The 20,686-nt window shown below is 57.6% G+C and overlaps 1 protein-coding gene across 5 annotated transcripts in view; it reads left to right on the top strand.

Annotated features, from left to right (window-relative positions):
- The first annotated feature begins 393 nt into the window (after nt 1-393).
- AHDC1 (AT-hook DNA binding motif containing 1) overlaps nt 394-20,686 on the top strand; it is a 103,764-nt gene continuing 83,471 nt past the window's right edge. For 2 of the 5 annotated variants that reach the window (XM_073318040.2, XM_073318036.2), the window contains exon 1: nt 768-1,256. In XM_073318040.2, the coding sequence (XP_073174141.2) occupies nt 1,115-1,256 (142 nt within the window). In that variant the 5' untranslated portion in view covers nt 768-1,114. Of the gene's footprint in view, nt 728-767; nt 1,257-20,686 lie in introns of those variants that run through there. The other 3 variants (XM_073318038.2, XM_073318037.2, XM_073318041.2) reach the window with 3 other exon arrangements.

The following is a 20,686-nucleotide window of genomic DNA, read 5'->3' as shown; positions in this document are numbered from 1 at the left end:
AAAGAGAAAAACACTGGGGTTTGGGCAATGCTGAAACAAAGTGGATTTTTCCCATCCTGTGTGCGTTTAGGTAGCAAGATCATCAACCGCTAGCTCCCTGGGACTGTCTCTCTTTGTCTCTCCCCCGAATATCCTGGCAACAGCAGGGAGGAGAGAACTCCAACCCTCCAGCAGCCCCGCCGGGAGCGAAAGGCGAATCCCCACGAGCAGTAGAGAGCCTATGACACACACACCGCGGAGCAGTTCCGATTCCACCCAGCAGAGGGCAGCGGTGCCACATCCCAGGGGTGGGGGTGGGGACAAACCCCCCCCCAAAAAATAGAAACAACCAACCAGCCCGTCCTGCGGTTCCCAGCAGGCTGCGTCCGGAGGGCCCCGGAGCCTGGCTGTGGGTGCAAAGTTCAGCCCCAAACTTGGCAGAAGTTGGACGGCCGGGCGCGGGAGGTTGGGAGGGGGGCTCCGAGCCCTCGCAGCCGGCTCCGCGCCGGGCTCTGCCCCCCGCCCCAGCTCGGGCTCGGCGGGGACTACAATCCCCGGCATGCCCCGCCGGAGCGCTCCCTGGGGTTCCGGCTCGGCTCCGGCGGCTGACAGGCGAAGGTAAGCAGAAGTCGGAGGCAGGCGGCGGCGGCGGCAGCAGCCCCCAGCGCTCGGGAGCGGCAGGCGGCGGCGAGCCCGTCCCCAGCCCCGGCAGGCTCGGCGGAGCCCGGCAGGCAGCGCGCAGCAGAAGGCGAGAGAGGAGAGAGCAGGGGGGGAAGGAGGAGGAGGAGGAGGAGGAAGAAGAAGAAGGTGGGGGGGGGGGACGAGCAGCCTCCGCTGCAAAAGCCAGGGCTCTGCTCTGTGTCTTCATTTCCTTTTCCCACCCAGCCCCGAGAGCCGCGGCGGAGGGTGGAGAGCGCGGAGCCGGGGAGCGATTCCTCCCGGGCTTGCAACCCCCCCTCCGCCCCCCCCCGCAGCCCCCCTCTGCTCCTGGCTTTTCTTTTGTGTGTTTCCCAGGCGGAGAGAGCGAGAGGCGGGAGGGAGCGGGGCAGATCGGCGGGGGGGGGGGGGCGGGCAGGCGGGGAGGGGGGGGGGCCGTGTCCAGCCGTGCTGCCGGAGGAGAATGTGAGCGGAGGCGATGAACATGCTGTCATTGAAGGTGGCCGGTGGTGCTGAGGGCTCCATGAATCTCTCTGGCAGCAAAGACTCAGCCCCCGTGGAAGAGAAAAACCTGCCCCGGCGGGCGGCTTCGGAAGGGCTGGGTGCCCCGCAGCCGGCTGGTGAGTGCCAACCTTTCCTTTTCCCTGCCGCCCCCCGCCCCTGGGACCCCCCCCCACCCCGCCGCTGCTCCGCTCGGGGCTGTTGGGTTTGCCAATCGACCCCCCCCTCCTTTCCTCTCCCCCCCCCCGGTAATGAGCTAATCTAGCAACTTGCTGCAGAGTGCTTGGGCAGCAAACTCTGTGGGGAGGGGGTTAAAGGGCAGCCTGCAGTCCAGATGAAACAGCCTTTGTCTCCCCGTGTAGCAGCTTGGCAGCAGTTGAGGCCAAGTGGGTTGTATTTCTCTTATTTCCTGTCCGCCCTCCCCGAAGCCCACACCGCTCCGGTGACTGCCTTGCAATATGCTCTCCATCTCTCGGTGGCTGCCTTTCTGTGTGTGTGTGCGCGCCCCCCCCCTTTTAAAAAAAAAATCCCTACCGCAAATCGCTTTAGGTGTAAACACTAATCTTGCCTTGCACATGCAGATGGGGGCGATGCAGGCAGGGGCTGTGCATTTGAGAAGCCCCAGAGTAAGAGGATATGTTTACTAAGTGGCGGGGGTGGGTGGGTGGGGAGCTGCTTTGAAAGGGAAGGGTGGGTGGCGAGGCGAGGGGAGGGGGGGGGGTTTGGAATGGAAGATCAAGCCAACAGTCCTTTATTATTTCAGCATGTGGGTTTGGTTCTAGGCAAAAGCGTGGGGGTGTCGGGGACAGACGCCTCCTGGCTCTGGCTCATTTCCCCCCCAACCCCCCCCCCCCGTTTGGCAGGGTGAAGTTGCATCCTCTGTGAGAGTTGTTCCCAAATTGCTGGAGTTTTAATTGCAGTTCAAGGAGCAAAAGCCGCAGAAATGTTTGGCAAGGGGGATATGAAGGCGGCGGGGGGGGGGGGGCAGGGAGGTAAAGGCTGGGGTGGGGAGACATTGTCTGGCAAGCAGAGTTGTGTGCGCGCTGGCAGGGCGGGGGGCGGGGGGAGTTACTGGAGCCAGCGTTACCTGTGGAACAAAGTCGCCTACTTCTTTAAATAAATAAATAAGCCTGGAATCTATGCGTTTCCTTTTGGAGGGATGTGATTTCACAGGGTTCCTCTGCCTGCCTCCCCCTGCATGTGGGATTGCTGAGTGACAGCTGTCAGGCTGGCTTCTGTCCACTAGAAGGCAGGCGGCAGTTATAATGAAGGATGTCAACAAAATTTGTGGTGATCTTTCTTTTCTCCTGTCTGCGCCTGTATCTCTGTGATATCAACCCAGCCCTTCCTGCTGTGCTTCCCCCCACCCCCAAAGGGGTGGGGGCTGCTGGACTGGACAGCAGAGGGATAGACCTTTGGTTGGTGGGGGGGGGTGTATGTGGGGGGGGGGGGGGGGAGTTTTCTTTATGGTTCATAAAGGCCTTTAGTAAAGCATGGTGAAGGTGCTTGGCTGGGCTGTCCAGGGGGGAATGCTGCACAAAGTTGGATGCATTGGAGACCCTGCTGCTACCTTAAATTCTAGAGAGCTAGTTCTTAGGGGCCAGATTTTTGTAAGAGTCTTTTCTTTTGGATATATATATATTTTTTAGATCCCTTTGGTGCCAAGGTGCTGCACCCCCTGCTTGCAAATAACACACTGGAATTCTTAGCTCAGACCCAGACACAGGGTTGCTGGAGTAACTCCACTGAGCGGCACTAGTGGGAGACCAGAACTACCCCCCTGGGTGCTTAGTTGGAAAACACTGAGATTCTTATACATCCAGAAAATCAAACTACCCTAGCAGCCAGGCTGAGGAGACTGAATACTCTGCGAGCTCACTTGGCAGGGGCCAGTTTCTCCCCATGCAAGACCAGGTGGCCTGTGCATAGAGAACTTGGCATGTTGCTTTGGGAGTGGAGCTCAAAAGCCCTATTCTGAGCTCAGTTTCGCTGGTATAAACCCAGCGATTAGTGGAGTGACTCCAGATTGACACCACCGTGACAGAGAGCAGACGGGAGCCCTAAGAACTTAGGCACTGATTCAGCAAACACTTAAGCGGGCGCTGAAGACCCACTGAATTCAATGCGACCTCTTCAGAGCTTTGCTGAATCGGGGCGTGATGACTCATTAGGTGTCCCCTTGCAGTGACTGTCTTGTTGTCTGTGGGATCTGGAGGGGGAGGGGGAAATGCTGCTCTTTATGCCTATGCAACCGGAATAGGCCAAACCATGCCTGGTGCAACTCCACCGCAGTCCATTGCCTCCTGGGCCGTTACGTGGCGGGACGATTTTAGCCCCTTGGACCTAACTGTGCCCTCACTCATGCTGGCTTTGCACTGAGCAGGCACCCCATTCCCTTCCCCTAAAGCAAACGCAGAATAGTCTGGCTGCATTGCTTTCCATGGAGCTGCTCCCGGTTGGCACCAGTGTTGCTCAGAGCAGGATTGGCCCCATTGCCTTGGACGGGGGGGGTTGCAGGAGACGTATTGGCACCATGGTGGGAACGGCGTGGGCAAGGACGTGATGCAGAGTTGGGAGCTGGAGGCTAGGGCAGGAGAGGCGATGGAAGGTTATAGGAGGCTTGAAGGGGCTGGCTGGACAGAGTGCCTGCCCTGGCCTCCTTAGAAGAGGCAGCAGGGACCCGGGGCAGTCTATTTCTGCTGAGATCCCGAGGAAAGCTCTGGGAGAATTGTAGGCTTCTATAAATAGCGTGTGTCAGCCAAGTGGAAACAGGGCCTTGAAATGCTCCTGCTATTCTCTCGAGTGCTGGAAACCAGCTCTCAGTAAACAGGCTTTGGTGGGGAGGGCCCTTTCCTACTTCTGGACTTGTAATGTGGGTGGATGGGGGGGATTTCTGCCTGGAAGTGGAGCCCAGCACCCCACGGAGAAGGGGCTTTGGACACCAGCCTGTGGCTCTGTCTGGCTGGATGTGCGATGGGTCTTTTGCATTGAAGATCTTCTCCCTTGCGCTCGATGCTCGGTAATGGACAGTCTGGTATGTGCTGTCCTGTCGGGCTGAGCCTTACTAAAGTGACTAGTGATTTTGGGTGCCCAACCTGAGAACTCTTAAAAGGGCCTGGGTTTTCAGTAAGTGCTGAGCATCCTCCCTCTGAAACTCAGGCCCCTTTAAAGTGGATCAGGTCAGGCCTCCAAAATCCCAAGTCACTTGTGAAAATCCTGCCCCTCATTGAGTGCGTGTGATCAATGTATCCATTGTCGACTCGCCAGATCCATGGGGGCTCATTGTCGTCTCCTCTAGCATGCCACCATTGACTTGGAGTTATTCCTGATTCTACACCTGGTACGAGCGAGGAGCAACTCGGATCTGAGATGTTTAGCAAACCCATTGTGTGGTGTGTGTAGACCATGTTTTTGGCCAGATCCCTGGAAGGGTCAAGTGAAACGTACATTTTATATCCATGTGGAATAAAAGCCAGCAGGAGATGCTGTTCCATTTCCAACCCTGCTGATAACCTGGACATCTGTCCGGAATAAGCATACATTTTCAGCTGTTGGCTCGGCCTTTCCCCACCACCTCTATGTCAGGTGATGCATGAGGGGCGCTCGAAAGCCCTGACTTTTGGGGTGTTTGAAAGGTAAAGCTTTGCTTTGGAGCTTGTGTGTTGTCTTCCATGCTGGGGAGCATGAAAAGTGTGTTGCCCTCTGGCCTTCTGGGACACATCCCTTCCCACACTGGTACTCTCTGGTGCAATTCGTTGCCCCTCTGCTCTGCTATGAGGCATTGTCTGTTGCACAAGAGTGCGTTGTAGGGCTTGCTGTGACTCCGCCTCTGTCGCACACCCATTCTGGAGCATTGCACAGCTCCCCAGGACACTTTGGCTCTCTTCCATAAACGTGTGACTGCATTGCTCACTGGGGCATCTGTGCATGTCTGGGGCAGTGCCCTGACCACCATGACACGTTCTCTGGCTGGTGCGTATGTGTGAATGCATTGCACTGTGCTCTGTGGCTCCTAGGCTTTGTTCACATGCGTGTGTTACTCACTGTGAAATAACTGGTGTGACCCCCTGTGCGTTGCAGGGCCAGTCATAATGCCTCCTTGCACGTACTGGTGCATTGCATGGACCAGCAGGACACCTTTGCTTCTTTGCACACTAGTGCACCGCTTCTCTCCTGCATGCTCAGACTGGTGCTTTGCACTAACCGTTGCCATGTGTCTTTGGTCCCTCGTGTGCACATACACTGATGCATTGTATTGCCCACCCTTTCACCTTTGCTTGAGCACCTGGGTAAGTATTTTGTTTCCACAGCAAAACATAGCTTTAAGGCTGTAATTTTCTTCAGATGTGATCTCTGGGATGCCCGCTGCGACTCTTAGTGGGGTATATTCTGGAGCCCGGGATGAAAGGGATGTGACACACTCGAGATAGTTTAGCGGTGTAAAGAGAAACAGCCTGGAGTTTACTGGGCTGTCTTCAGGGCCCAGGCTAGCTTGCTGTCGAGAAGGTAGCATGTGCTTGCAATGTGATAAGGTGTGTGAGGAAGGCGTCCCGTTTCCAGCTTGGCAGTACTCGTCCATTTGGGCTGGGAGCTTGCTGAACTGGGCTTGGTCTCAGAAAAGCACAAAGATACATGGGGCAAGTGGGGGGATGAGTCCCTGTTCCTCTCTGTGAGTTTGCTGCTGGGGCTGCATATGGGGAAGATTGGCATGACGGTCTCCTCTGCTGGGCTGGCATCAATCACCGGTTCCATTGGCCATCACAGACCCGGCTCTCCCCCTGCGTCTTGGCTGCAAGAAGAAAAATCGGCATCAGAGAGTCCTGCCACAACTGGGAGAAGGGCGTCAACGGGAGTCAAACGTTTGATGGCGAAACGCATCCCTCTCCTTCCGCCCTGCTCCCCGGCACTGCACCTTGCCCAGCACTGAGACAGGCTGATGTTTTCTTGGCATGGGGAAGGCTGCTAGCCCCCAACGCCCTTGGGGCGGGGAGGTTCCCGGAGCATGGAGAGACCACTCAGGGGATCTAATTAACTAACAGAGCCCCCTGGCCCAAGGGAAGCAGGGTGCTGGGGGGAAAGTTGGGTGGAGCAGGTTTCCAAACAATGGGTTGCCCGTTGGGGCTAGTTACTTGCCTGGGCAGGAGGGCTGCCCCAGGGGAGCATCTGTTAGAGCTTGCAGGATGCATGCAGAGCCGAGCTGGGGAGAGATACGCGTGTATGTGAAGTTTGGTGTGTCCCCCTCCATCCGGGAGCGAGCTGCTAGAGAGGAGAGTTGCCTCAATCCAAGGGAGGGGTGAGGCAATAGCAGCCTGAGAGACCCCAAACCCTCCCCCCAAAAGCTCTGACAGCAGTGGTTCTGTTCCCAGCACTGGGAGTGGGATCTAGTGGTTAAAGGAAGTGGCTGATAGTGGCCCGTGGTCTGCAACCTCCGCTTGGCTGGTCAGTGTCTCTGCCGTGGGAGAGGGGTAAGACCAGACCAGGTTTGTGGGACAAAAGTGAACCTGGCTCTGCGCTGCAAGGTGCTGGAGAGCGGGAGACAGCTGCCTGGTACCCAGGCCAGGGGAGTCTGTTAGGGTGGAGCTCTTCTGCCAGCCCAGGTGGGGAGCAGCAGCCGTGTGAGGTGGTGGTTTGACTTTGAAGCCAGGCGGAGGCTGGGTGCAAAGTGCAGAGATGCCAGTGAGAAGTGGCAGCAGCCGTTGGGCCCTCCAGAGGGGGCGAAAGGGATGCCGCAGGCCATGCTGGCTGGGGAGCAGGAGACTTGGTCATGTGCATGGGAGACTCGGATTTTCCTATACATGGCAAGTCGGGGTGGGCGCAGAAGAGGCCACAATGTGGATTGTGGGGGGATGGCCCCATCAGAGGCAAGTGCTTAGAGATGTGGGGATGATGGGTTAGGAGAGGGGGAGGTGAGCTGAGACGTGGGTGGGGAGGGGCCGTGTGTGCAAAGGTAGGAATAAAGACACTTTTTAGGGACTGAGAGACTCCCCCAGGCACACCCCTGGGTGGAGAAGTGGGGCGAGACACACTGACATCTGGCAGACACGACCAGGGAGGGCAAGCGACCACTCAACATATGTGTGCATGGAGACGTGGGGACCGCCGATGCATCCTCAAATGGCAAGATATGGGGAGACTGGGGAAAATTGACCATGGTACTGGTCTTCCGAAAGGAGGATGCCGTGATCCTGGCGTTTGCTGGCCAGGAATTTCTATCCTCCCACATTAACTAAAGGGGCGCGCTTAAGAGAAAAATGTCAAAGGTCCCAACGCTCTGAAGGCTTGTGCTGGCACTTAACGTCCATGGGTCTACCCAAGCGAAGCCTGGATGTTAGTTTGTGCAAGATCAGGGTCTAAATATCTAGAGGTTAATGGAACCTTGGTGCGATAAAGATCAAATCTTGCAGTGCCGTAAATCCAGGTGGTATGCTGATTGACGCCAGCTGGCCCCCAGGAATTTACCCAGCATAAAATGTGATGGCTTTCCTTGGGATGGGATGATACAAGGGACGCTCTTAGGGGAGTGTGGTGGATGAGCTGTAATGCACCTGGATTTTAGTCAAGCCTTTGATAGGGTCTCTCAAAATCTTACGGGGAAAGTTAAATTGTCTTGGCCTGGAGTGAGCACCTGTGGGGAGTGAAAAGTGGCTGAAGGATTGTGGTCAGGCAGGGATGATAAAAGGCAACCCCTGGCCTAGTGTTTGGTGCCTAGTAGAGGCTGCTTTAGAACCAGTCTTGATGGTCCAGAAGACACTAAACTGGGAGGAGCCGGGAACTCCAAGACAGAAGGAAAATAACCCCTCGGGCTCTGGAGAGACCAGAAAATAACGAACAAAGATTTGGGTTTTGTGGAGGACATTCAAGTTGGATGGGACTTTGCTGCCAGAATGTAAAGCTATATTTAGGGAAAGTTATCGTCTTCTGATTTTGTTCCTTGTTTTCCAGCGTGGCTAGTAGAAACCCATGGGAAAACGAGCCGAACCAGATCTTGGAGGAGAGGGGAGGAATGTGGGAAGGAGTAATGGCCAGGAGAAACCGAAATGTGACAGTGGGCAGCAGGTTGAAAGGGAGTGGTTTGCATACTTGCGTGGCCGTTATGATAACAAAGAAAGCCAGGGTAGCCTTGGGCCTATGTGCTCTGAGACCTGGAACAGAGGAAGCTAGTGTCCTCCTTCCTCCCAGCACCACTCACCCCCTGCTTTGTGTGATGAGAGGCTGGGCTGTATTGACCGTCGGGGCCTGTTGGAAGGACCAACAAGGGAGGCTGACTGGGATCTGGGGAGGGTTTTATTTGTGCTGTGATTTGGAGGGGTTTCCATTGGGGAGCCCTTCTCTTACTTACCAATCCACCAGCCCATTGGCACCTTTGTAACACTTCCTGCAGCTCCTGGCATTTTGGATGCTTTTTAGAAGTGGCAGTAAGTCTACAGGTAGTTGGATTGTCCCAGCACCAGTGCCCTGGGAATGCTGTGCTCGGCTCTGGGCATTTTGTAACCAAGGGAGACCCGGGCACATTGGGAGAGGGTCGAGAGAAGAGCAGCAAAACAGATCCAGGGCTGTAGAGGCCAGCTGACATGGGGCTAAATAAGTATAGGTTGGCAAACGGCTGGAGCGAATGGGGCTGGGGGCATATGCCAAGGCTGCAGGGAGATTAGTTTGCATGGGACTGGGAGAGGAAGGGAGGCAGAGGGAAAACTTCGGTTGTTGTCAGGGGAGGAAGTTCCTGGCAGTGGGAGCTCTGGGAGCGTGGCCTACCATCTCGGTCAGCGTGTCGCAGGCTCTGAGCCTGCTTTGGCCGGGGATGGGGAGCTGGGCACGGTTTTTAGGTACTTCTATGGCCCCTCTTACTATAATCCCTAAGTGCCTCCAGTCTTCCGTGTATTTGTCCTCACATGCCCCAGGAGGTCAGGCAACGCTGTTACCCATTGTGCAGAAGGCGAACTGAGGCACGGATGATAAAGTGTCTGGGGTGGGGGAGGTCTATGGCAGAGCAGGGAATTAATGCAGGGCTCCCAAGTCCCAGGCCCATGCCCTAATCCCTGGGTCTCCTTTCCTTGCACCAATAGGGGTTGCTACCCAGAGGTCTCTTCCATTTCTGATTGCTGGGGGTCCATACATGTTGTGTGTACTGGGGTGGGAGGGGAGACCCCCAGGGATTTCCCCATGGCAAGGGAGGCTCCTGGTTCTGCAGCTGGTGAAGGGGCGTTGGGCACATACTGCTCTGGCCCGGCATGGGCTTTCCCCAAAGCATCCTTGGTCAGTGTCTTGGACCATGTCCCACCATAACCAGGTCTTAGCTGGTTTCTCTGCAATGCCCCCACCCCCGGTGCCGGCTTCCCCAGCAGCTCCCACTCACCTGGCATGTTCTCCCGGGTGTCCCCAACATGCGCACCAAGTCCACTGGCTTCCGCCAACCACGGGGTGTTAATGGGATATTGTGGTGTCTCTCCCCCCGACCCACCCCCCAGCACAGCCATCCCTGAAAAGCTGCATCCTGGGAGGGCTGGGGGTGAGCATGATGAGAGCTCCGGGCCAGAGGGGGGACACCTCGTTCAGGATGGGGGGACCCCCCTATGTGGGAAACCCTGGGGTATGCAAACAAGGGAAGCAGTGAGGATGGGGCTGGGCCTGCCATGCCCAGGGGAGCTGGTGGGGAAGAGAAAGGCAGGATGGCAACAAGGAAGCACCCATATCCCCCCCACGTCCCCTGGGGGCTGGGGTGAACCCCCTTGGGGAGGGCTGGGGGGAAGAGGCCTGGGCTGACCTGTGACCAAAGGGGGATGCCGAGCGTCTAGGGTGAGGTGTGGTGGCAGGACCTCACGGGGCGGGCAGAGGTCTGCAGGTGCAGAGCAGGGAGTGCCGCTGGAGCTGGCGTGGGTCTCGTGGGTGCTGTGCAGGAGGGGCAAAATGGAGGGGCCGAGCTCTGTGTGACAGGGTGGGGATGGCCGCCCCCGCACCCTCTAATGTGCTAGCGAAGGCCGAGGCCCAGTCCAGCTGCTCATGTTGGCTGTTGATGCGTCCCAGCTGTCTGCTGGCCCCTGGGCGCAGCTGGGCAGCTCTGAGGTGCTGGGTAGCGGGTGTGGAGAGCAAGGAGAGGACAGGGCAAGGAAAGAGACTGGGGGGGCAGGGGGGGTCTGCTGTTTGGCTGCCAGGCGGGCGTGTGTGCGAGGTCCAGATGGGGCCAGCTCCCTGTGAGCCAAGCTGCCATCTCGCCCCTGGGCTCGGGGTGGGGGCAGAATGGAGGAGGGTATGGGGCGCGGTGCCTGGGTTGGTTCCTTGCCTGGCGAAGGCCTGGCTAGCCCGGAGCTGTCGCCTGGCTGATCAAAGGTGAATTCCTGAGCCGAAGCCCCAGGGGCTGTAATCCTCAGGCTGCAGCCTCCTGCTTTCCTGTCTCCCTCCCCCACCCCTCCCCACAAGCCAAAGGAGCCCGGGTGGAGGTGCCTTCCTCCCTCCCTCTTCCCCCCCCCCCCCAATCCAGGGGGCTCCTCACCCCAGGCAGTGTCCCTGTCAGCCGTTTGTAAGGAGATGAAAACAATCCACAAAACTTGTTTTGGGGCCTGGCATTCTCCCTCCTTCCCTCCGCACCCCCTACACCCGCCCCGTTTTCTCCCTCCCCCTTCCCACCTCTGCTTCTCTCAGATGCTTCAAAGGCAGGGATGCCCTGAAGGCAGCAGAAGCACCTAGCAAGCACACACTAAATATTTGAACATGGATGGGCAGGCTGAAATTTTGCCTGTGTCCCTCCCTGACCACTCCCCCCAGCTCCCCATGACCCCTTCTCCTCCCAGGACGATGGGGCAGGAAGAACAGACATAAGAATGGCCTTACTGGGTCAGACCAAAAGTCCATCTAGCCCAGTATCCTGTCTTCCAACAGTGGCCAATGCCAGGTGCCACAGGGGGAATGAACAGAACAGGGAATTGTCAAGTGATCCATCCCCTGTCGCCCATTCCCAGCTCCTGGCAAACAGAGGCTAGGGACACCATCCCTGCCCATCCTGGCTAATAGCCACTGATGGACCTAGCCTCCGTGAATTTATCTAGTTCTTTTTTGAACCTGTTATAGTCTTGGCCTTCACAACATCCTCTGGCAAGGAGTTCCACAGGTTGACTGTGTGTTGTGTGAAATTCTTTCCCCTCTCTACCCCCCTGGCCATCCCCATGTTCAGGAGAGGGGCTGTGGAGGTCTTTGCTCTCTGCCAAGCAGAAAAACACCAACTTGCACCCCCTCCGGCAAGCAGCAGTCCTCTTTGCTAGCGGGGGATCTCAGCTACCTACGGAGAGCCCAGAAAATCAGTGGGCATCTCTTCGACACAAAGCGCTCTAACTGCAGCCCCTGGCACACAGACGTATGCGCTAGGAGCCGCAGTACCTGCCTACGAGCTAGCACCCCAGTGCACGCTAGTATCCCATCGCTGACACCAGGGTGCCCCCAGCACACACTCACCCAACACACATTTACACTCCCCCAAGCCAAGAGGCACTGTCCCCTATCACATATATGTACACCCCTGAAATGTTCTGATACACACACATTCCCCCCCCCCCCCCCGCAGCACAGGCCTGCAGCTCCTCACCAGACACAGGCAAACATCTGCTTTCAGAGCCATCTCCCGTCCCCCCCCTCCCCCAGGCTGAGAAGCACCCTCCAGCCCAGCCCCAAACCCTGCAGGGGCTCCTGACTCCCCTCCCCTCCCCAGCATTCCATGGGAGTGAAACACAAGTGCTGGCAGGGGCCGTCTCTCTCTCTGGCCTGCTCTCTGATTCCTGAACAAAGCCTCCCCTAGTTCTCCTGGGAGCCAGGGCTGAAACAGGAGAGGCGGCTTCTGCTGCCGCTGGCCTGGAATGGCTAATGATTGTTCCTCAGTCCCACCTCGGCTTTGCACTGGGAGAGCCAGAGCCCGGGGTGGGGGCTGGTGCTGGGGGCACTGGGGAGGAGAGGAAAGGGCTGTAGGGGTCTGTAGCTCGTCCAGGCCGGTCTGGGTAGTTCTAGTTGGACCCTGCAGGGTTTACCAGCACACTCCCCTCCACACCCCCACCCTCCAGGCCTTCCCCAGTGGGCATGCGGTGCTGAAGGGTGTTCTTGCTTCTGCTCTGGGGGGTTCCCTGTGCTGTCATAGGGCTACGTTCCCTGGGGACGTCCGGGAGAGGAAGTTGAGATGCAACAACTGGAGTGTAAATGCTGGGCCAGTTCTGCTCTCCCTGCCCTCAGGTGGATTGCGGATCAGCAAATCCGGATTCCTTCCAGTGTGGCCGAGAGCAGAACCTGATCACTGCTGTCTTTGCATCTCAGCAAAATGCCAGGCCCCCAGTGGTGCTCCCAGAATTACAGGAATCTCTTGGAGAAGACTTAGAAATCAGTCACCCTGGTGGATCTGTGGCGGAGGGGAAGCCACACTCATGGATTGTGCTAAATTCTGGGGTCCCCAGCAGGTCCCCTTCACTTACCTAACACTGATTATCTGGGGGGCTCACTGCACTTTGCACAAGCCTCACAACTGCTGCATTGCAAGGTGGGTCAGTACCATTATCCGTTCTAGAGATGGGGAAACCGTGGCTCGGATTGGGGCTGTGACTTGATCAAAGCCATGCTAGCAGGGGCTTTGTCAGAGCCAAGATTAGAATCCGGGAATACCTGGCTCCTAGTCCTGTGTGCAGACCATGCCATGCCTTGCTCAGTGCCATGATGGTGGTATTCAGGTGGGCACATGTGAGCCTGTTCACTTTCTAGGTATGTACAAGAGGCCAGATGCAGCCCTGGTATAAGGGGCTCTGGGTTATTGACTTCCATGGAGTCACAGGTCTGAATTTGGCTGCGGCGTGCCGCTCAGAGGCAATTCTCGAACACCAGGCTTGCTTCCTGAAGTCCAACTCCTTGCAGCAGAATGAGGCTTCCCCTCCCCATCCGCCTCTGGTGAAGCAAGCCCCTGTCGGAGCGCAGTCCCCGACAGCGAAGGTTATTTTAATGGATGCATTACTTTAAACGAACCCTTTGCCATCTGTTCCACCCCCTAATTACGAATGCAAAAAAAGCCCATCTCACAGCCAGCGCAGGAGAAAGTAAAGATATAAGTGATTTAAATGCATGTAGCTGCAGCTCTGCAAGCAGCTGGGATGGGCTGACTTCCACTCCTTCCTTTCGTCTCCTAGGCAAGTGGGGCAAGTGGCAGGGGGCAGGCCCTCTCGTGCCCCACGCTGAGGGTATTTCTTCTTGCAATGGGAGGGGTGGCTTTGCTGGAGAGCGGGCTCTGGCTCTCAGGAGGGGGCAGCAAGGGGGCACCTTGTTCCCCTCCCCTGCAGGTCAGCTTTGCCCCAGGGCTAAATTTCTCAGCTCCTAGGATTCTGAGCCTTCAAAGTGCAAGGAAACGTTTTCTGCCTTCTTTTGCTCCAGTGCATTGTGGGAATGCCAGCGGGGTGGGGGGAGTGTGCGAGAGAAGGAGAGAGACACACAGCTGCGTGCTGTTTCAGACAAACCCTGGTTCTAATCAGCTCTAAGCCGTGCCACCATTGATACGTTCAAGGCAGCTATCCGGTCAGGATGTTGCTTATTAGACGTTTATGCCGCGGTCATGCCTTGAGGCCAGGCAGGTTGGGACCCAGGGTGCTAGGCACTGTACAAAGATCTGGTAAATGATGGTGCCTGCCCCATAGAGCTTAGGGGGTGAGACTAGGTGATTTGCCCAAGGTCACAGAGGAAGTCGGTGGTGGAGCAGGGACTTGAATCCAGGTCTCCTGAGTCATAGGTCAGTGTGCTAACCACTAGACCATCCAGCCTACTAGTAGCCCCATGCTATTATGGCTTATATGGCACCACACGTGCACAATGGTGTCTCACAGGCCAATGGCAGAGACGAGACCCTCGGTCCAGGGAGCTTCCAATCTAAGCTAGAAGAAAGGTTCAGTTAAACAACTGATCACCCCAGGAAGAGAAGCGAGGCTTGGCTAGGGGGCTAAGAGGGTTCAAGTCCACAAAGAGCAATGTGAGAGGTAATGGCTCAGAGAGAACGTCAGCTGTTCCCAGGGCAGCGGGTCATACGCTGTGGCCTGGTTTCGCATATTTCGTGTTCGTCAAGGTTTCTCACAGCCCGATCGTGCAAGATTGCCCGGCGCCCTCCGCTCCCACACTTGGCACCGTTGGCCCCAGGATTTTGTAACTTTAACAGGAAAGCTAATGTGAATGCCCATGTCTGATGGGTGGCTATTGAAAGGGTTGTCGGGGGGCTTTTTCACCGACACCTCCCTGTAAGAGCAGCTGCACGGCTCTTCAGTGCCTTGCTACAAGATTCAGAGGGGGAGCTGCTGGAGTCACACGTGGGGTTATGGGACAGCGAGAATAGAGAGTGCCAAGAGACCCTTTCTGCACCATGGGGGTAGGGGTATGTGCGTTAGACTGTGTGGGTGGGGCAGAGGCCACATGGCTGCGGAGTCATTGCCAGGGTGTTCTTGGGGGACCAAATTCTGCACTCGTTCACACCAGTGTAAACTGTTTTTTTTTCAGAGCAGTTACTCTGGATTTACACCGAGAGCAGAACCTGGCTGGTAGTTTCCAATGTCATCGTTGCAACTGGCTCTGTTGTATATTACTCATGTGGTGGGGAAAGACTATTAAAAACTGTAGGGCAAGATTTTCTAAAGTGCCTAGTGATTTTGGGGGTCCAACTTGGGCACCTTAAAGGTGCCTGATTCTCAGAGGCAGGGTTGCTCAGTGCTTTCTGAAAATCAGGCCTCTGTAAGGTGGCACCAGAATCACTTTGACAAGGGAGCTGAGCAAAACTCCTCGCGGTCCTCCTCCGTCTCGCAGAGCAGGAGAGCCTGAATCAAATGTAATGGGACCATTTCTGCAAGGGTAACTTTATTTTACCCTCCTGTGGGCTGCCTGTTAGAGCTGCCCCTGCTCCATTTAACTCCATCGGTTTGACCAGCCAGGTCAGCCGATATGCCTGAAAATCCAAAGCCACACAGAAGGTCGGGGTATGTTTCTCCTAAGTGGTGCTGCAGGTGTGTGTGCATTTGTGGAGCTTCTGTGCTCAGAGAGGTTCTCTGGCCCTCTGCAGTGCCCAGCTCTTGTGACACTTTCTATTTTTTCTTAAAGCCCCAGCTCCCGGAGTCATGTGATTACAGGAGACTCTTGGCTTCCATTTAGAAGGAAAAAAAGTGTGTTTCTCTCTCCCTCCCCCTGTGTGGTTGCAGAGAAGCTGGAAAACACAATCCCTAACGGGTTAAAGACCAGAAAGCAAATAAAAGGCCCAAAATGTGTATTTTAAAAATCTCATTATTTTTAAGCCAATCTCATGCTTGTGGGGGTCCTGACTAGAAATTTTTGATCACTTGTGGGTGATGATTCTGTTTTCTGTGCGTGCGGAGGGCCATGTTTCTCTCTCTGGACACACACACGTGCTCTTGTTGATGAAACTGGCAGCTCCCTCATGCTGGTGTGGTGCCCTCGGGTCGCTATAGACCACCAAGGGATGAATTCCGCCAGCCCCGCTGCACTGTGTGTATTATCCCCCTCTTACAGACAGGGAGCTGAGGCAGAGAGGGGAGAAGTGACTTGCCTCGGCTCACTCAGAGAGACTGGGGCAGAGAAGGGCATTGGATGCAGGTCGCCAAACTCTTAGCCCTGTGCCTGACTCCAGCAGATCCAGCCTTCCTCCCTGGGAGAGGCCAGGGGAGCCCGGGGTGGGCTGACGATGAGGGCATGGGTGCCGTAGAGAGAATGTCACAGGGTCTGCAGCCAGCTTGCTCCTCCTGTCCTAGAGAGGGGAGGCAGGGGAGTGAGGGGCTGCTCCGACCCTTTTTGCTGTCCGCGGGGGGTCTGCCAGTGAGTTCAGGGGGTGGGGGGGGTCTGCCAGTGAGTTCAGGCCCAGCCCGTTCTACCCCCCACCCCCAGTCTTGTCTGTCTTCCTGGGTGCTCCAGTCTGTCCACGTTCAGCTGCCGCAGATGTGCCAGCAACTCAGAAAGAGGGAATTAAGTTGGGCTGGAGGAATTTTAAAGCTTGCTGCGGCCCTAAGGGTCTTAGACACCCCTGTGGAGACGGGCAGTCATGCAGAATTAATCCTAGTGGCAGCCCAGCTCCGCTTCAGCCCGTGCAGATCTTCGGGAGAACAAGAGGGGAGCGGGGTGGGGCGGGGCAGGGGAGCTCTCGATGTGGCTGTGGAAATTAATAATAAAAAATCCAAGCTCTAACCCGGCCTTCCCCGGTCTCGAAGGTGGGGCTGGTGGGGAAAGGAGGAGGTGAGGAATTCTCCCAGGGCTTAAGGAAGCCTTGTCGGAGACCGCAAACGGACCCCGGCTGCTCCAGCAAACAGCAGGCGTGGGCTTCCGAGGGGGGGGCGGGCGGGGTTCTGCTCTCATGGCCCTGGCTTTGCACGGGTGTGCCCGAGTGTGTGTGCGTGTGTGTCTCCAGCAGGGAAAGCGCGCCCTGATGTCTTCCCCCACCTGTCCCCGGGGTGGGAAACCTCGCAGCCCTGCCCTGGATGCTTAGGGTGCCGGGGGTGCCTGTGGGGGAGCCGGGAAAGCCTGGGCCCCCTCCACATGCTGGAGCTCGGTGACCCCACGCCACGTGACCGGGAAGAGCCCCCCCGATGAGGGATGATCTCATGGAGCGGCCGGCCCTGGATCATGTAGCTGGCGGAAGCCCCGGTCTGCAAAGGGGCTGCGGACGGGAGAGAGGTGCCTGATCGTCCTTCCCCGCCCCCGAAGGTGGGGCCCCTCCTGAGCGGGCAGAGCGTGGGAAACGCCCCCCACCGGCCCAGCCGCCCGTGCTCGCCCTGCCACGGGCCGGGGGGGAGGAAAAGGGGCAAGCCTTCTGCAGACCAATGGGAAAATTCCCCAACCCCCTCCCCCACGTGCAGCCCCCCGGAATTGGGGCCGTGCCCAGCGGGGTTGTGGCGCTCTCGAGTGCTCTGCAGCTGTTGCCTAGCCCTCTGCTCCCATGTTTTATAAATAATGCAGCACAGAGGCGTGTTGGCAGAGAGCGGTGCAGACAGTCGGATCGAAGGAGCCTTCAGCACAGAGCGAGTGAGAGAGGGAGGGAGGCTTGTGCAACTTGAACCTTGTGATTGCTGAAGGGAGCCGGGCTTCAGCTGGCTGGTGGATTCACCTGCCCTCTGCTCAGCCGCCCGGGAACGGCCGCAGGGGCCCCGCTGGGTAGGTCTGCGCCAGCTGCCCGGGGAGCTCTGGAAGGGAGCTAGGCCTCAGGGGAGCTGCTTCCCTGTGTTTTGGGAGGGGGTGCGCAGGCCTCACGGCCACTCTGGGGCGAGGGGAGGTCGCTGTTGTCCAGTAAAGCCAAGGGATGGGGACTTGGCCAAAGACGCTGAATGGCAGAGATGGGGGTAGGAGCCAGGCACGCTGACTCCCAGTTGTGGGTCCTGACATCCAGAATCCAGGTGCCTTGACTCCCAGCTCCCAGCGCGACCCCCAGTCCTCTCCTAGAGCCGGGAAGAGAACCCAGGAGTCCGGACACCGAGCTCCGTGCTCTCGCCACTAGACCCCACTCCTTGCCCTAGGGGAAGGAGGTGTGCTTTTTCCGAGTGACTCCCAGTCGTGGGTCCTGACGTCCAGAATCCAGGTGTCTTGACTCCCAGCATGACCCCCAATCCTCTCCTAGAGCCGGGAAGAGAGCCCAGGAGTCCGGACACCGAGCTCCCCGCTCTCGCCACTAGACCCCACTCCCTGCCTTAGGGGAAGGAGGTGTGGTTTTTCTGAGGGTAAAGATGTTTGTGCGAGTGAGCGAGCGGCAAGGAGCCCGCCGATCAGACTGTTCTGGGTGCACCCCGCAGAGCCTTCAAGGTGACACCCACACATCACGGGGGCCCTGCGTGGCTTAGTCGCCCCGATGGTGCAGCATGGCTTGCAAGGTTACCATAGCAACCTGCCGTTGCTAAACTAACCGGAGTAAACATTAACGAGGCAGCCGAGAGCCCCGCATGGGTCGGGGTTGGAGGTTGGGGATGCTTAGCAGGGGGTGGCAGAGGGAGCTGCTGGGGAAGGAGGTGGAGTGGGCCGTGGGTGGCACTCAGCCTTTGTGTAGGTCACTGCGGGGGCGGCTTGGTGCTTGGACCCTGCAGGGATTAGGGCAGGGGGGTCCCAAGCCTGCCCGATGTCCATGGTTCTGCTTGTCTTCCCCACGCCCATCTCCCCTCCTCCTGTCACCAGCAGCTTGTCACCCGGGGAGGAGCTAGCGACTGACTAGAAAACAGGCTTGTGGAAGTATTTTTTTTCCTCTTTAATTTAATTTCCGGCTGCGGTTGGAAAGATGTGTAGGGAGGAGCGTGGTCTATGGGCCAGAGCAAGGGGCTGGGAGTCAGGACTCCTGGGTTCTCGCCCAGGCTCTGCGTGGGAATGTGGGCCAATGGTTAGAGCAGGCGTCGCTGGGAGTCAGGATTCCTGGGATCTTTTCCAGACGCTGGGCGGGGGTGTGGTCAAAGTGCGGGAATAGGAGCTGTGGCTCCTGGCTGCTGTTCCCAGCTCTGGGGGGAGAATTTACAGCAAGGGACTCGGAGCCAGGACTCCTGGGTTCTATTCAGGTTTTTCTGCTGCCTGGCCTGGTGACCCTGGGCATGTCACTTCCCCTCTCTGTGACTCAATTTCTTCTATACAAGGGGGGTGAGGACACTTTGAAAACCTTCGTGGCTCAAAAATCTCTTTCTGCTCCATTAATCTAGCTGGCCTGTTTGCTGTATGTTGAGTTAAAAGGCCTTAGCCCAATGGGCAAGTGGTTCCAGGACCAGGGCAAGGGGTTCCTTCCTGTGGAAGGTTCCCTCCCAGCTAACAGAAAGCCATGGGGCTACCTGTGTGGAGCCGGTGAGCAGAAGATGGTGCGTCAGCAAGAAGGCCAGTGTCCCAGTCCAGCTGCCTCAGGAGCAGCCGGGGCACTGGGAGTTCCCGGAGAGCCCTACACAGCCAGGGCCTCCGGCGTTTACCTTGGGAAGGAGCAGAAAGAGCCAGGCTCTTGTCCTGGGGGTGGGGATCCTGCGTGGAGCCAGGAAGTTGCACTGCAGAGGGCGGGGATTTTTTTTTCCAGCTCCAGGCTGCCTGCAGGGGCTGTTGGTCTTGTTTGATGGGGGGAAGGCGGCTTTGGGAGTGACAGGTGGATGTGTGGTGCTTCGAAGGGAGTGGGCTGCGGCGGGCAAGCTGGAGGGGAAGGCCCTCAAGCTGATGCGTAGCGGCTGAGTCCTGCCCGGGTATTAACACTCCTGTCAAAAAGCTTCAAAAACTGAGCCTCCCAGCCCCCTGGGCACGTAGCCACGTGTCTCCACTTTACAGATGGGGAAACTGAGGCATGGGGCATTGAACTGACTTGGCCAAGGTTACACAGGGAGTCGGTGGCACAGCAAGATTGGACCGTGGCTTCCCGGATGCTTGTTGTGGGCCTGGACCACAAAACTGGCCTGTGTCGCATAGGATGTAAGTCGGGACAGAGTCTGGTCTCCATGTGACATGGGTCTGGCCCTAAGCGCTAGGAGCTGCAGTCAGCGTCTGAAGTCAGTGATGCAATTGACAGCAGTGGCATGACTGAAATCAGAGTCTGACTCTGGGCTCCCGGCCCCTCAGCTATCAGCAAGGCACTGCCCTGGGTGCAGGTGCATTTCGGGTGCAGGGACAAACCAGGATTCTTACCTTTCATTCTCTATGGGTCAGGGGATGAGTCACAGTGGTCTGGGGCCAGGTTCCCCGCCCTTCAGCCTGGGAGCTCCCCTGCAGCCTGGGCTCCAGCAAGTGAAGATGTTCCCTGTGGCCTCGAGCACACCTGTATTTTCTCGGGATGTGTGGATGGCCGCAGCCACTGCCCTGCCCCCTCGGGCATAGCGGGGGGCGGGGGCGGGAGCTGGGAAAGGCGAGAGGAGGTGGGAATGGTGAGCTTGCAGGAGCTGCTTCGGGGGAGACCCCCCTGCTGAGGTCACACCCGCGCCCCCCCCCCCCGCCCCGCATGTCATAGCAGGGCTCTTGCTCCCTGCTCCCCTGGGGTGTCCGCCCCATGTCCCCTACTGTGTCCCCCCCGTGTGGGAGGCTAAGCAGCACTTCATCCCTGTGCCCCACTGACTTGGAGACAGCTGGCGGCGGGCAGGGGCCACTGGCGGCTGTGGGTGGTGGCCTGGCTCATGGCACAGGGCCGAGGTGCAGGGAGCGTTCTGGGGGCGTGTGCATGCATTTGTGGTGAGGTTAGGGCGTTTCTCGGCAGCCGCCGCCTTGCCTCCCCCACCTCCCTGCAGTTGCCACGACGAGTCAACTGCCCGGGTCCCTCCCTTTCCTGGTGGCTTCTCTCTTGCTTTGTGGGATACGGTGACCCCCATAGAGCCAAGCACCAGGATTTGCTTGTTTCTCTGTCTGTTTCTCTCCACTGGCCATGCTGGCCGCTGCGCCACCCGGTGAAATTGGCGATGATTGGCTCCTGGCAGTCCGGCATCAGTCACGGAGAAGGCCCCGTGCCCCTTCATTTGTGGCTCAGGGCTTCAGGACAGTGACGGAGCTCATTAAAGTCGGAGGTGCAGGTGCCCTAGGTACCTTGCTCATCCCAGAGGGCTGTTAATGAGCGGCCGTTAACAAGCAG

The sequence above is a fragment of the Lepidochelys kempii genome, chromosome 19, assembly GCF_965140285.1.
Source record: "Lepidochelys kempii isolate rLepKem1 chromosome 19, rLepKem1.hap1, whole genome shotgun sequence".
In the NCBI taxonomy this organism is placed as follows: Eukaryota; Metazoa; Chordata; order Testudines; family Cheloniidae; genus Lepidochelys; species Lepidochelys kempii.
This window is presented reverse-complemented; position numbering and strand designations above follow the sequence as displayed.